This window comes from Xyrauchen texanus, chromosome 3 (genome assembly GCF_025860055.1).
Source record: "Xyrauchen texanus isolate HMW12.3.18 chromosome 3, RBS_HiC_50CHRs, whole genome shotgun sequence".
Classification (NCBI taxonomy): Eukaryota; Metazoa; Chordata; class Actinopteri; order Cypriniformes; family Catostomidae; genus Xyrauchen; species Xyrauchen texanus.
Window position 1 is genome coordinate 6,531,165 of NC_068278.1, and position 17,175 is coordinate 6,548,339.

At 37.8% G+C, this 17,175-nt stretch overlaps 1 protein-coding gene across 2 annotated transcripts in view; it reads right to left on the reverse strand.

Annotated features, from left to right (window-relative positions):
* Nucleotides 1-346: 346 nt before the first annotated feature.
* The window catches only part of wasf3a (WASP family member 3a), a 31,351-nt gene continuing 14,522 nt past the window's right edge, over nt 347-17,175 (reverse strand). For both annotated transcript variants that reach the window (XM_052094069.1, XM_052094076.1), the window contains exons 3-9: nt 10,596-10,730; nt 9,155-9,308; nt 8,903-9,020; nt 7,633-7,814; nt 5,565-5,852; nt 3,296-3,612; nt 347-1,344 (exon numbers count right to left, since the gene is read on the reverse strand). In XM_052094069.1, the coding sequence (XP_051950029.1) occupies nt 1,187-1,344; nt 3,296-3,612; nt 5,565-5,852; nt 7,633-7,814; nt 8,903-9,020; nt 9,155-9,308; nt 10,596-10,730 (1,352 nt within the window). In that variant the 3' untranslated portion in view covers nt 347-1,186. The remainder of the gene's footprint in view (nt 1,345-3,295; nt 3,613-5,564; nt 5,853-7,632; nt 7,815-8,902; nt 9,021-9,154; nt 9,309-10,595; nt 10,731-17,175) is intronic.

A 17,175-nucleotide genomic window follows, 5' to 3' on the forward strand; every position in this document is an offset into this window, starting at 1 on the left:
TTATATCAAGATAGAAGTAATATCTTATCATTCTGGTTCTCAAATATGTTAAAGATGTTGAGGTTATTTTTTTACATTACAATAAGACAAAAATACTAATTAAGAAAATATTTTTTTTGCATTTCACAATTCAATTTGTGTAATGCGCATGCTCCAACAATGCTCAGAATTCAGCATGTAGGCCATTCCCATTGGGAAAAATGGTTAATGGTAAATACTGTCATAATTCTGCTTGGACATTTATTGTTGAATGGCATATAAATTCATTTTTTAATACAGCCCAAATAAGTATTGTTTAAAACAAGGAAAAGAAGGCATGGAATTTGAAAAGCGTTTAATGATACAGGATAAGACTACATTTAAATATCTGCAGGAGTAGAGAAAGAAAGCGAGAAAGATTGAGAGAGAAGAGAGAGTTCAGACACATGGGAGCTTTGCTCATCATAATGCATTGTTAACACAGATTTTGTCCACACAAACATTTCTTGGTACAAGCTGTGGAACAGAAATAAAAACATACATAATAAATAATCATGAATTTTGCACATTCGCAGATCATTAAATAATGACTGTGCCATTGTTTAAAAAGGGTAAAAATACTGCTACAACACCTTTGCAGGTCGTGTTAAGTTCTTACAGTACCTCGATTACTTACTCTAGATTTTGAATCTAGAAATTATGAATAATTATTATTTTCTGTACAGATTTAATCCAAAAGCCTTTAAAAATCAGGCCTCAGCTACAACTTGGACATTAGGCCTTTTTGAATGCATGATGTTTGTTCACAGCTCACATCTACATTACATAAGCATCTGTTGTTTAAGAAGTCATTTTTAATCCTAAACTATATACAGTTGGTTCAAAACCTTTTTTAATCCCATTAAAAAAAAACAAATCCTAATAAATATTCAAGATGCTATTTAAGATTTCTAGGTCACTAATCAATTGTAGATTTCTTTGCTTGGCCAGCTTTTCATTGAAACGGTCATGCTGTTAATATCATTTGTGATGGAAAAACATTCTCAAGTGGAAAAAGCATTTTCACCAGTCATCTCAGACATTTGTACCTTACTGTGTGTGAGAGTGAAAGTGTTTGTGCTTTTATATTTAAGAGGACTGACTCCATACATCATTTGCACAGGAACAGTATATAAAATGGTCTGCGTGCATGTGTGTTTGACTGTGATCAGTCAGACCACTCATTCTCATCGAATTCTGAGTCATCTTCTGAGTCGCTGTACTCCACAGCAATGCGGCGGGAGAGTATAGTGGCCACATCATTCCCCACTGGCTCTCTTTTAGCCTGCTGTTCCTGCTGCTCCTGGACTTTCTTCAGCTGGATGCCTGAACACACACACACACACACACACACACACTCATGTTGTGTTTCCATGTTTTATGGGGACTTTCCATAGACATAATGGTTTTTATACTGTACAAACTTTATATTCTATCCCCTAAACCTAACCCTACCCCTAAACCTAACCCTCACAGAAAACTTTCTGCATTTTTACATTTTCAAAAAATATAATTTAGTATGATTTATAAGCTGTTTTCCTCATGGGGACCGACAAAATGTCCCCACAAGGTCAAAAATTTCGGGTTTTACTATCCTTATGGGGACATTTGGTCCCCACAAAGTGATAAATACACGCTCACACATACACACACACACACACACACACACACGCACGCACACACGCACACACACACACACACACACACACACACAAACAATGAATGCAAGAAAATACACATGTACTGTATAAACTGGACTAACTTGTTTTCTGCAGAGACAACGGCTGGACAATCTTAAAATATTAACATAAAAGTACAAATTGTACATAAACAGAGTTTGTGATTAAACAATGAAACCAATAAATATGACTTTTAAATTACATGTTAAATGAGTACTTAAAATTCAGTTTAAATAACTAAGACAATTGAAATCGATTAATTAGTCATAAGCTTTTATCTGGTTATCAACATTGACCATGTTTGCGTGCTCAAGAATATTCTGATATTAATCGGATATGAGTCATTGGAAATCCGAATTTCTAGAAATGGTAAATGTTCTGCACTTATATAGCGCCTTTTTAACCTTAACGGTATTCAAAGCGCTTTACACTGTGTCTCATTCACCCATTCACACACATTCATACACCAATGGTGGCAGAGCTGCTATGCAAGGTGCTAGCCTGCCATAACTTGGCGTTCAGTGTCTTGCCCAAGGACACTTCAGCATGTGGAGTTGTGTGGGCCGGGATTCGAACCCTGCGATTAGTGGCCAACCCGCTCAACCAACTGAGCCACAGCCGCCCAAATCAGAATATGACAGCTGGCATGTGCCTGTATTTTGGATATACTGCAATTATGGGTCAAGAAAAACATTCTTTGGAATATCCACTTAACAGAATATTCATTGTTATACCACAGTTAGTTACGGCCTTCGCTTGCTATTTGTATTACTCCGCTTGTGTTTGTTGCATTCTAAACTAGAGTATGAGAGCAGTACAGAGAGATAGAGGTGAGGATTTTAATTCCTTAATTGATGTTTTTGAATAAGTAACGAAGGTTTGGATGACACTTTCAAACTGCAGCTTTGGCAGTTTCTCAGCAAAATCCTGAATCTGTGGCATACAAAATTAGTTGGACACACGAGAGTTTTTAAGACACTCTGGTTTTCCTTACTCATATACTTGTTCATTGAACTATGGTATAAAAGCAATATCTGAGACCATCGGGATGCCAGCGGAGCAGGAGGGCAAGGAGCAGACGGTGGGGGAATGCATTTACACCCTTACAAGTCGTGTCTCCTGTGCACTATGCACGAGGAGCGCTGTTGGTATGGTGTGCAGATTTGCCACCAATTTAAAATGTTCCAAATCAGTCACATATGAGGCTCCATTTCAGTTAGAATGCTACAACAGAGGGCCACTGCCTATTTAGGCAGGAGGAAGCGAGGCAGCGCACTAGGTTTTGAAATAGACCTGATGTCTGTAGGAATATTCCAGTAGCTGTACAGCATGTAAAGCTCTTTTGGAATAAAAGCTTAACCAGAAAATCGACTTTGGAATATTGATGAATATGGAAAAAGATGTGCATGTAAATGTGGTCAGTTTGAAAGATGATTTTCTAGATGAAACTACAGACTACATTAAATCTAAAGTGTTATATAATAAATCATTATAGTTAATCATAAATAAAAACAGTAAAATCAATGAAGTGGACAAAACTCAACTAATGCTGTATACAAAATACATAAAATATAAGTGCACAAATACAGTCGGCTCACCCATGCGTATTGCGGAGAGCAGGTCACTGCGTGGATCTGTGATAGGCTGCAGATCTTGTCTCCGTACTTCTCCAAATGCTACTGGATGAGGAGGTATGGGAAGAGCTGGGGGAGGTGGTGGACCTTCAGGAGGAGGGGCTAAAGCAGGTCCAGAAGGTGGAACAGGTGGAAAAGGATAGTGGAAGGCTGAGGTGACTGATCCAGGATGAGCAGGAGCCAGGCCCGCTGGAGGTGAGGCAAAAGCTGTCTGTGCAGATGGAATAAGGGGACCCAAAGGAGGAGGAGGCGGCCCTGAACTAGCATAATACTCCATCATACTAAAACAGAGAAAAAGAGAATTTGTAAAGGTGTGATACCTTATTTGGAATCTTGTATGTCATTTCCAAATGAAAGGAGCTTATAAGTAATTTACAGAGACACCCCTGCAGAAAAGACCAGCATTGATAGACAGTATATGATAGACAGTTTTTTTTATGCTTACATGGTGTCCTATTCTAGCCAACAGCCACCCACTAACAGAACATAGGTATTACATAAAATAGTTTTTATGTAATGTTTAGGGGTGGGTATAAATGAAATAGTTGATACCACAATAATAGACTGGTGTGGACTTTCAGAAATAATTTAAATAATTGCACAGCCGTGTCCTCAATCAAAGATTTGAGGAAATGTGTTTAGACTTTTTGGGGTGAATTCACTAAGAATGAATTGTGTCCTGTAAAGGTTTATTAGCATGTGCTGTCTGTGCTGGTTTAGTGCCCAATTCAATTAAAATAATTATGCATATCAGGCAACAGCATGAACAAACATACAAAATATGTGCAGAATGCAATTTGCACACGCAATTTCAATCTTGCATGTCAGATCTGAGCGCTATTTAGCGAAGGATGCAGAAGACCACTGCAATCTGACACACTCATGTCCATGCCCAAAGTGCACTTGACTACATGGCACATATGGATATACCAAGTTATAACACTCTTCTCCATCATTTGATCATTATTTGATGAATTACAAGTGCCATGATCAATAGAAAATGTACACAAATATCTCTTGAAATAAAAATTCTGTTTACCGCCTACATTCCTTATGCGTTAATAGCATGTTGTAAATTGTGTTAGGCAAATAGCACAGTTATTTTTAATAAAGCGCAATCTATAATAAGCCTAATTTACATAGAAAGAAAGAATGCACAATAGCCATAATCCCGCACAAAATTTCAGGCTCTGAAAACTGTTTTGTAGTAAAATATTAAAGTTGCCCTGGTTCCCCTCCTTTGTAAATTCATTATACAAAAAAACCCCATTACTCTGCATTCACAAAGCATGGGTTTGTCGAAAATGCGGTTGTGAATCCTGAAAATTTACAGGTGTCACTTTGGTTATAAAATGCCGTTGTCACTCTTGTAAATAACCAAACTTTGTGTGAATGCAATTGTATTAAGCACTCAAATACAGAACTGCCAACCATATTCTGCTGTTGTGTGAAACTGGCCTTAGATAAACTTTACTTAGTGCTATGTTATGTTAATAAGGGGCTATTCACACTAAAAGTTAAATTTTAGATTCATATAATGCATATGCAGTATGTAATATTAAATACATTATTGTTCGATATTTAGGTCCATTTTAGTTTAATCATAGTACAGTAATAATGACTTTCAATGAATGGAATATAGTAGTACAAAGAAGCTGGCAGTTTTTAATGTCATGTTAAGTCTGACACATTGTTAACACTGACATGTCATAACTGTAATAAAATTGTGTTAACTTAACTTTGGATGTGAAATAAAATTTTTTATTTCAACTTGTAATATTATTTATTCAACATAAGCTTAAGCAAACAATATATGAGGTATATTTGATATAAGAGTCAATTTCTCAGACTCAACCTAAGTGCATTTAACAAAATGTTTTTTCAAGATCTGCAAGAAAAGAAAGATTTTATTAATTTTGGTAAATCCAGTGATTAATATCTTCTCAAAAGTGCTCAGCTTGGTACCATGTAAACACAACAATGTTTTCAGGCAAACTGGTGCATCCCGACTTTCGAAAGTTTGATAAAAGCAAGGAAATCAGACTGGAATTCATCAGATGGTCATGCATTCCAGACTGACTGTGGCTGTTCCCTGGGCATGCCGTCTGAGGCTGAGATGGACCAGCACTAATCAGCATAAACAAGCATAGAAATTCAAGGGGCTAAGCTGGTCTTTTTGCTGGGACATTCTGACAAACACGCTGACACCAAACTACAACATTCAGTTTATTACCCATAGTCTGTTGGTGGCAGGCTGATGTTTCCATTGACTCCACTTTCAGTGGGCAGATACTGCGGAGGAGGTGGGTGTGTTCGATTGAGTGTGCCCACTCTATAACCCACGGCAGCACTCACACCCACCCCTATCGGTCCTCCGATGCTGTGGTACTCATGTTCTATCCCTCCATTAGCACTAGAGGAAGCTGTCTCCACAGGCATCAAAGGATGTGGCTGTGTGTGTATGTGCCTTGCTAGAACTGGAGCATGACACACTGGGACAGGGAAGTCTGGATCATGTAGTCTGTTAAACAGAAAAATATGAATGCTAAACATGAGGAGTTATGGAGGATCTGAACCTCAGAGATTTAGATATCATTTTTTATTTCTTTATAAAAATATGCAACACTTAATTGTACTAAATGAAACATGTTTATAAGGGGTCCAATATTTTCAGGTTCCACAATATACAGTGGCCCCCCAAAAAATTTAAATACTTAAGACACACTTAAAACTGTACGAATGTCATTGCATTAGGCAACAAATTATACAACAGTTAGTTCTTGTCCTCAAATCTGATTGGATGAGAGGTGTTCCAAGAGGGCTTATAGCTCACACCATCAGCACTTGGATGTTTTACTGTTTGTGCCATTCTGCACGTGTTTCTGGATGTTTTCCTAACCTAAAAGAGCAGCCAGATGTGTGAATTTTCATTCATCCCTGTGGCATTACAGATTTGAGCCAGCAGGCAGTGACACAACACCATCTTGTTCTATGAGCGAGTTGAGCTGATGTTGACAAACTGTGTGCAACTCAGTGCGCAAATTTATTTGAAGTCATCTGTAATTTTCTCTTACTCATTCATCACACAGATTACTATGACTGTACACAATAGCTGAGAAATAGTGGTAAACTAACAGCTTCGGTTTTACTGCCGATCACAGCTAAGAGTCGCAACAGACAGAGTAATCAAACAAGCAAGGTGCCTGCCTGATACAAGTTTCTGAGTTGGGAGAATACATAAACTTTCTACATGACAGAGGAAAGAACACTTTCTGTCAGTGAGTTCCCCAAGAAACATACAAGAATAAAACTGCCATTCTCCATGTTTTCACTCCTACAACAAAACACTTTAGTGAAATACTTGTGGGATAATTCCGATAGCATGTATTGCAGCATCAATCAATGATCTGTATGGATTACTACCACACTACAGCTAAGGAATAGAGTTAAACAAACAGCTGCAACATGTTCATCACAGTAACAGATGCAGGTAATCACATGTTCAGTCACTCTCTCTCTCTCTCTCTCTCTCATACACACATCCATGTATCTACAATAACGTGTTAGAAACTGTGGTTACTAGTACTAAAGTGACATTTTTGAATTAGTAACTGAGGCTTGGGCGTATCTTTCCAACTCGCAAAAGCTGATCTTGTGGAGTAAGAAAGTAGTTCCACACACAACAGTGTTTTTGTGAAAGCTTTAGTTTTTCCCTATTTATTTATTTATTTGTTCTTCTGACTTTTGTATAAAAGCAATATCACACTCACAATTGTGCTGTGTTGTCCATCTATCAGCACATCTGTGATAACCTGCTCTGCTGATAGCTGGACATACAGCTCTCTTGCTCGTGTAACATTGTATTAATATCAAACCAAGAGACATTTATTTTAGAGAAAAATAGCACAAGAACACTTTTCAAGCAAAACAATTCACAAAAAGATGTTGGTTAAATTAAAATGATAAAAAAAAATAAAAAATGAGAATACAGTTTCAAATTAAGACAAAAAGGACTGTAACACTTTCTAGATTTAAAACATTCTGGTTCAGTACATACAGTACATTCACGAAAAGTCACTGTAAAAACGACTAGTTCTGAGTTAGTTCTGAGAAAAGGTCTAGCATCATTTGTTTGCAAATGCAACTTTGTATCTAATGCAATTAATGTCATACATTTTAAGTGTGGTAAGTTTCAAATAATACCATCAAGGATTAGTATGCTTTCATAGATCACAGCATTCTTATTTATGTGATTATATAAGAAATCTGAACTGAAGGTTGGGAGTAGCATGTAAACAGACCTGCCCTCTGGAGACAGCGAGCCCTCTGACGATATACCCCTGTGAAGTGTATGATGATGTCGATGGTCCGGCCGCAGCTCTTTGTCAAATGCCATCACGTTCCACTCTTGCCTGCGGTTATGAGCCTTACGAACCTTCTTCACCTCACGTGGCAACGTACCATCAACACAGCGCTTCTGCTCCTGTGTGAGTGTGTTGATGTACGAGAGACTCAGTATGTATAATGAGAGAGATAAATTGTTTTAAAACTGAAAAAGTAAACTTCCTCAAGACAAACTTTGCATGTTGGCTTGGCAAAGTCCACCTTGAAAGTTTCAAATGGTTTTTAAAATGTTTTGAAGTTAGGTCTAGGGCGTTCTGTGTTGTTGCTAGGCAATTACCACACAGACAGACAGACAGACAAAGAGATGGATAGAAAGAATAGCTCTAACTGCACATAAACAATCTTAACACAAAAATGTGCTCAATTATGATTAAAATTTTTTTTATGTCAGAATACAAATCTCTTAGGCTTCATTTTCTTTCTGCAAAAATACAATTTCTTGTTTATGTCTTTTAAATTTGAGGTGAAATATAATCTGGACATGTTCTTGACTGGCTTTAAGAGAAGTATTTGCATATACAAAAGCCACCTGCTTTAAAATGAAAGTTACCAGTATCACTTTACATTAATGTTCCCTTCAGAGGACTTCATTAATGACTGACAATAGACCTTATTTACGCTAGCGCCATCTACCTCCAAGGGGCTGTACTGCAGTTTAAATTGTTTTTGGATCCATGGGCAAAACATTGAAAAAATATCTGTCATCAAAGAACATTCATTATACAAAAAACTCCAGACAACATGAGCTGTGGAAAATCATATGTGATCTAGGAGCTTTATTCAACTTTATACCGTTTATGCCATTGTTAAGAGAAGTATTCTATCCCTCACAGCCTCGTCATTCCCATTAAAAATCAAAGATGGCGCTAGAGTGAATAAGGTCTCATTTACATTTACATACGTATTTATAAAAAAATATAAAAAGGGTGAATTTCAAGCAATTTTATCTCACATATTATAAATGCTTGATAACAATTTTTGACATGTATTGCATGAAAGCTACCCTTTTTATTCATGTAGTTATAACTGCATATCAATGATTTATAATACATTTGAATCACTTATTATTCATTAAGGAACACCTTTATAAACCCTTAACAAAGGGAACATTAATGTTAAGTGTTACAAAGTTACCAAATTTTCTACATGAACTGAAAGTTGTATTACCCTCTGTTTTCTCTTCACTTTCCTCTTGTCTTCTGTGTCTTGAAGCATTTTCTCCTTCCACAAGTCAAAGAAATATGAGGGGTCTGTGTAGAACTTAAGTCCATCAATATGATCATCCCTGCATAGAACAAAAAAACACAGCAACACACATTATCACTTTAAAATAAGCTTACTACTTTTTAGGACATAACTTTTTTGGGACATATCTATCATAAAAAGAACGAACACACACACACACACACACACACACACCTGTAGGCAGAGAGTATGTTGAGAGGTGGTGGTTTATCTGTGGTGTTGTACGTCTCTGCAATGGGGTTTGGAATGCTGCTCTTTGTCACCACTTGCTGGTCCTGAACAGTAGAGCTCTTAAAGGCTTTACGCATATTGATATCCTGAAGTGACACTATGGCAATATGGGAGAAAGTGAGATTACTACACTAAGTACATCATCACCCATCACTCAAGAACTAGTAGGGGCCTTCTGTTGAAACAATTCAGTGGTAGCTACTAACTTGATGCTGATGTGTGGTTGACCTAACTGTCAACTAAAGGAATATTCTAGGTGAAGCAGAACTTAAACTATATGGATAGCCTCTGTGGCATGCTGTCAATTACCAATGTACCAAAATAAAATTATTTTATCCCCTCATTTTGAAAAAAGACTGTGACAGGCGGAGGGCGGGGCCAGGTCGTTATTCTACACACCCGGTCCCTTATCAGGGGCCAAGAAATTTCCTCTGGTACTTCTGCTGTAATGGTGTTAAATCTGCTTGTTTTCACATGTTATTAGCAGAGACTAGGAAAGTCAATAGATTACTTTAATGGGCGCAATTAATTTTGTAATTTTTTATCGAGAATTGTGTATGTTATTCAGTAAAAACAGTACTGTTTTTGTTATTCAGTACAGTTGTAAATAGATATGATGTCAGTTTACATGTTTACATCTTGTTTTTTTATATTTGTTTTATGTATTATAGCAAGTTAGATTATTATGTTATTGTTAAAAATGAGGCTGCTATCCCTTTAGCCGACCACCAGAGGGAGCCCTCTCCCGAAAACTGACACTAACCGTTTCTTCTGTGGTGACTTCCTGTTTGTACTATATATAAAGCCATGCTTATCCAATGTCACATTGCGAAGTATTGCCAGTTTCCTTGCCATTGTTTACTCGTTGCCTTCTTGTTATGACCATTGTGCCTGTCTTTTTGGATTACGATTTCTGGATTACCATTTTCGATTTCTGGATTACCATTTTCTCTTTGCCTTGTTGGACTGCTTTATTGTGTATCAACTATTTTGCCTTCTTAATCAACTACGTCTCTGCCAAGCGTCTTTGATTTGTTTTCTGTGTTTAATAAAGTTCCTGCATATGGATTCTCCCTCAGCCTCAATGTCGACATTATAGCTTATGAACTTGTTTTAAATACTATTAAGTCATCTTGAGGCCTCCTTGGAAATTTACATTTACATTTATGCATTTGGCAGATGCTTTTATACAAAGAGACTTACAGAGCCCTTATAACAGGTACAATCCCCCTGTAGCAACCTGGAGTTAAGTGCCTTGCTCAAGGACACAATGGTGGTGGCTGTGGGGATCGAACCGACAACCTTCTGCTTAAAAGTTTAGTGCTTTAGACCACAACGCCACCACCACTTCATGGTTTGCTGAGGTCCTTCATTTTTGACTGACCTTCCTCCACACTAGAGTCCAACTGCGTGACCTTGATTGTGAGTCGGTCAATGCGGTCCTGTAGAGAGTTGGCACGTAGGTAAAAGGTATTGGCCTCATTGAAGAGCTCACCAAACACATCCTCTGCATGTTTACCTACAATACATTAAAAAAAGAGACAAACAATAACCAATGAACCTAGAACATTAGACCAAGGTGAACTAATGCAATGCATATCTTAAACTTTGACTTTTCCACCTACCTTAATTTGCAATTAAGTAGTCATTTAGCAGATGCAAAGGACAAAACAAAACACTATGCATTTTCTGACAAATCTGACAAATCACAGCCCGCAAGCAGGAGTATATAAGCCACTGCCTACCTGCTTCCTGTGATAACTCTCCTGACATCCCACCTCCACCCCATCTCCACATATTCTCTAGATTAATGATCTAAATAAGTAAAGTCCAGGGGGGTAATCAAGTCGAATCTCGAGCCCCAAGCCCTCCAGTATACGGACAACAAGCCAAATACGTTTACTGCTTCAACACAAGATTAAATTAACATATTAACTACTGAATTATTATTAGTTAATTTGCCTCACCTGTCCCCTGTCCCCTGTTGTTTGATTTCTCTCAATATTTTAGCCTCCTCATGTGTGTTGTCCAGTGCCAGTTCAGGCTTGTATAGTCCCTGTCAGGGCGGTCCTGTTTCCTTTTGACCCAGCCTGGAGTACCGTTTTCCCTCTTCTGGGTAATTTATTTTTGTATTTTCACCCTTGTGGGAGTTTTGGTTTGTTTTTTATTTATTTTGTATTAATAAATTCCCTGTTTATTTTCACTCACTATTTGGGTCCTGAGCCTCATTATTCTCTGCTAATCCTGACACTATTTGTAAGTGTATTTACACTTAGTCACTTCATACATTTTTGCTGATCAGATTGCTACCTGGTTAATGCACTGCACGCCATTGGTGTAAATGCCCTCCAGGATGGATTTGAGATGAATATAAATTCAACGCATTCCATACAAAACACACTCAAGTGTAAATGAATGTGGCTGTTCAAGCCACATATGTGCACTTTACTCCACCCAAACAGCCGGATGATGTCACTTACATGCATGCATCACACAGGGCGCAGCCAGTGGTTTGACTGTGGAACGCGGCCCGCCAAGAGTGTAAGGAAATACGGCTCTATGAGAATCAATCTACCTCTTTCTTTTACAGTGATTGTTGTTGTGTAAATAGGTTGTGTGTATTCGATACAGTTGTGGTATGTGATAGGTGGTGGAGATATCATTTTTGTATCTGGACCTTCCGCAGAGTTTTACTGCATGTGTGCAGTGACAGAAGTGCTTTTAGATAATTGCTGTGGTGAAGCGAGTGCCTGTTCAAAAGTGCTAATTTTGTTGCTGGTTGGTCTGTGAACATGAAAGTCATTTGTTGCCATGCTGTGTGCCGGTGAGGTGATACATAAGGCTGATTGAGGTTAATACAATCTAGCTTTGCACGATAGTGTATATATTAGTTAGTGTGACAAGTTGTTTTTTCTTTCTCTCTCTTTCGCTCTCTAAAGGAACATGAGTCTGATATGAGAAGTTAAGAACAAGAGCTATAGTTAGAACATGCTAGGTTGGAGTTTGAGCGGGAGAAAGTTAATAATCTAAATAAATTGCAGCAGCATGAGGTGCAGTTTGTCTCTGATTCTGTGGATATTTTCTTTGAGACTTTTGAGAGAATCACTAGAGAGAGCCAGTGGCCGGAACCTGAGTGGGTCACCCTTATTAGGATGGAGCTCACTGGTAAGGCTCAAGAGGCCTATGTGGCCCTTAATGCCATTTAGTGTGGAGATTATGAGACTGTTATGCAGGCTGTGTTGACGGCCTATGAGTTAGTGCCTGAGGCATATAGACAGCATTTTATAACAGCTAGGTTGAAACCAGGTCAAACATATGTGGATTTAGCTCGTCAATAGGAGTTGTTGTTTGACAAGTTGTTATGAGCAACAGAAACATATTCTTTTCAAGAGTTGAAGGAGCTGGTTGTATTAGAACAGTTTTAGGAGAGCATTCCAAAGCACTTAGCAGTTCATTTTAATGATCAGATGATAACTAATGCTCGCACTGCGGCAGAGAGTTCAGAAAAATATGTGCTGGTTCACCAGGAGTCATGGGTGGTAGCTAATACATTAGAGGCAGCAAGGACCCAAACGGGAAGCAGAAATGCCCAGAAGGGAAGATAAGAACAGTGAGAAATGGGTCTCCAAGGTCCAGGTGTTTAATAAGTTGAGTAAGGATGTCGTTTGTCATTTTAGCAAGAAGCAAGCGCACATAAAACCATGCTGCCCTCTTCTACAAAGAGAGCGTGAGAATTGCCCAGTTACCTTGGTGTCTACAGCGACACAGAGCTCAATTCCCAGGTAGAGTCTGACTAGGGAGCCCTGTCATCTGTCTATAGTGGGTTTGTATCAGAGGGTTTTGTTTCTGTGGCAGAAGGAGAGCCAGATGTCACCATAACTGTGCTTAGGGACACAGGGGCTACCCAGTCTTTGCTACTCCAGGGATTAATTGATCTGTCTCCTGAAACTGTTGAAAATGTTGCAGTTCTAATTCAAGGGGTTGGAGGGGAGTATAGCGCTGTACCCCTACATAGTGTTTCTTAAGTCTAACTGTGATGAGGAGGAGGGAAGCATTGCATGTGTGTCTGTGTTTGTGATTGTTTTATGTTGTTTTAAGTTTGATTTTGACATTAAAACTTTGTTTACTGTTCACGCCTCCTCCTTGCCCGACATTTACCTGTGACACTAACCTTGTAAATGGTGATGTTGTGGTGGGTGTGGTGCTATCCCTGCCTGTGACAGGGGTTACCCTTCTGCTTGGGAATGACCTGATAGGAAATCAGGTTTGTATTACCCTGCTAGTCAGTTCCGCCCCATGTGAGCTCAATAAGGTGGGGAAACTAGAAAAATAATTTTCAAATGTATTTTCAGCATGTGTGGTTACGCGTTCACAGTCTTGTGTGATCGAGGCTGCAGAGCCTAAGGGTGATGCAGCAGTTGGGCAGAAACAGAGAATCAGTCAGATGTCCTCTTCCATGGATGGTGTCGTGCCGTTAGGGGATTTTTTTTCTCACATATTTTGAGGGGGCTGTAAGCAGTTCAGCCGGGATGCTCTTGCTGAGGCCCAGAAACAGGATCCTGGGTTGCCATCACTTAGGGAAAACACTATAACGTGGACAGAGAGTAAGAAAAAGGCAGAAGGTGTATACTGGCATAATGGAGCATTGATGCGTAAGTGGCGACCTATGGAGTGCCATGCTGCACAAGACTGGAGTAGCGTGGAGCAGATCGGCATCCCCAGTGTTTTCGCGAGGAGGTTTTGCATCTAGCAGTTTAGTCACCTATGGCTGATCACACAGGTATTAGGTTTTCATGCATGAACTTGGGATCGAACAGATAGTGTCTTCACTCTATCACCCACAGTCACAGGGAGTGATAGATAGATGTCATCAAACTTTAAAAACCATGATTAAGACTTATTATGTGACTGGGATTCAGCCATACCTTTCTTACTGTTTGGCATTAGGGACTCTGTAAATGACTCCACCAAGTTTACGCCTTTTGAATTAGTGTTTGGGTATGAGATGTGGGGTCCTCTAAAGTTGTTACAAAATAATAAAGTAAGAAAGGATGCATGTTGTAGAGACAGAACTTTTTTATTCATTTATTTGATAATTCTTCGAAACTGACACTAAACACTTACAATGAGCGCAGCTGTGCATGTTGCATATTACTACGATAAGCCCTGAGGGGAAAAATACACAGTACGCACAGACACATGCGCACCAAGCAAATTCAATTGGAATCAAATAATAAATCACATCTATAAATTCACCCAACACTAGCATAATCCTGGAAGTAAACTCTACGAATTTATTTCCATTTGGTGGGCGAACATACATTGATGTGGCCAAGTGTAAATGGAAATTGCTTATTCAATCGGATAGCAAACCGATCAGTAAAAACGTATGCAGCAATCAAGTGTAAATACCCCCTATAGTGGTATATATTAAGATGCCATAAGATAGCACTGCATGAGGAACAGAGGAAAAGTAGGTCTAAGTGTTTAAGAACTGATAATCTGCCTTTATACTCGCGATTTGTGTAAAAAAATCCTTTGCTAGGTTTAGCTGTAACATTCATTTGGTCTTTATCTCTTTCAGAGGCACTAAACCCAGCATAAGCTTAAATCCCTTGTGACGTCAACCGTCAAGCTATTTTCTACTCTATTTGAATGAGTCATGTTCGAAGCTGTTGTAAAATAACTATAAACACACACCTGTGACCTTGCATTCTATATTAATGTGGCAAGTTGTTACATTGTTTAGCAACCGCAAACAGCCTAATTATGAAATAAGTATATTGCTGAATGTAATGAACTGTTACTTTGTGTAACAATTCTTTATTTCCAATAATTATCAATAATTAATTTTATATTAAGTTTATATAACGGTTGTCATCATTGTGCTTTTTTTCTGAATGTCAGCATAGCATAGTCTTCTATTGTTTTTATATACATTAAAATCCAATGCTAATTACTATATATTAAACCTAACTTTATTTACCATAACATACGTATTTGCTTTATTTATGAATTTAATTTCCAATTGAGGAAATCCCTGAACGTTCCCAAAGGAAGGCTTTGTCATATTTAGCTCTTTATTGGGAAATTTTTTTATAGCTATGTACACACACACACAAAAACGTATACATACACAGACAGTCACACACACATACAAATGAGCACACAGGAATTTGCAGGCAATAAGTCTGGGAATTTGTCCTTGTCTCTGACCCACGCCACAGAGAACAGAACACACACACACACACACACAAATATACTCTACGTCCACATCTGTCAATCTCTCAGTGATCTTTTTGGGATTAAGCTTTAGAGTATTTGCTAGGAAGCATTGTCATCTCATCTCATTTGCTCTGTTGAGTTATAATATCTCATGTAGAATAGAACTACTCAGATGTATAGAGGTTCAACTATTAAGGCATTTTCATAGATTATATTCCTCTCTGCTTTTTTTGGTTTTGTTATTTGTGTAACATTTTCTAGAGGTCGGTTTACTTTTATTATTATTATTATTATTATGTTTAAGTCACTGCAAAAGGGACCATTGAAGGAGTATGAATTTTATTACAGAGCACTTTTAATTTAGATATATTTTTGGTTTAATTTTTTTGTGTTTCAATAAATGAATTACATTTTTCGAAATCAATGTCAACAGGTAGAAGTAAAGTGTGTGTCGATCTAATCACTTTTAATACTAGCCATTATTTGTGTGTCAGAAGATAAAGAGAAAATGTGTGTATATTGAAAAGGATTTATTGAATGTGGTTATTTGGCAAGCATTTGAAGGAACTTTATAGAAAATTCTCGTGGCATTGTCTAAGAAAATTATTTATAAAACACAAAGTAGAGCGTTATTATCACTCAGATCTCTAAGAACTCAGAACTAGAACATTAGACCTGTAGATTAAGGCTTCCATTGAGTATTAAGACTAGTGTCATATCTTTTATTGAAAATATTATTAATTAATTTAAGATTTTCTAAATAATTTAGAATTTTGTACATCTCCAAAGGATCTTCATTTTATAAGAGACCATTTTATTTTGAGAATGTCTTGTCAGGTCTGTCTCAAAAAATTAGCCACCTGTTAAAGTAGTGGTTCACATAAAAATGGAAAATGTACTTTTACTCACTCATTTACTCACCCTTATATCGTTCAAAACTCAAATGCTGTTACTTTTTCTTGGAACATAAAAATAGATATTTTAAGCAGCTCTATTCCATATAATAACAGTTTATAGTGAGCAGGAGCTGTCAAGCTTCATAAAGGACAAATACTATAAAGCACTATAAAAGGTTCAGTATAAAGACATCAGAACAGTTGTCCATATGACTTGTGCACTGTCCAAGCTTTCTGGGGTCATTGAAAAGCTTAGTGTTGCATGGATTACTTTTATGGTATTTTCATGATGATTTTTTTCCTCTTTGGACCTTGACAGCAGTGGTCAATATGAATTGTTTTTGTATGTAAAAGAGCATTGTTATGACTCTTGAAGAAAATAATGTTTTAAGATTCTACAGTATGTGGGAAAACAGAGACAGCTTAATTAAGTGTATTTTCTTTTTGCTAGCCAGCTGATGGCATGCCATTTTATAGATGCATCAGTGATGAAAAGAAATTCTAATTATATGTGTTTTCTTTGATACAGCACAAAAAAAGAAAGAAAAGATGATCGCAACAGGCAAATTGCTAGCAATGCAGATAGAGTGTTTGACTTGTACTGCGTTAATATAAAAAATATATATTTTAAAACCAAATTATCACATTTTGGTTGCATTTAAAAAATGTTTGTAGCAGCGGGGCGTGGTGAAGTGCCTGTCCGGGGAAAAGCGGTAAGGGCGTTTGCACCTGAGCCAAATTATGTCTAACACCTGTCTCTAATTTCAGTGAGCATGGGGAGAGCGGCATAAAAACGGCCACAGAACCTCCAGACGAGGAAGAGTGACACCCGTCAGTCCAGTG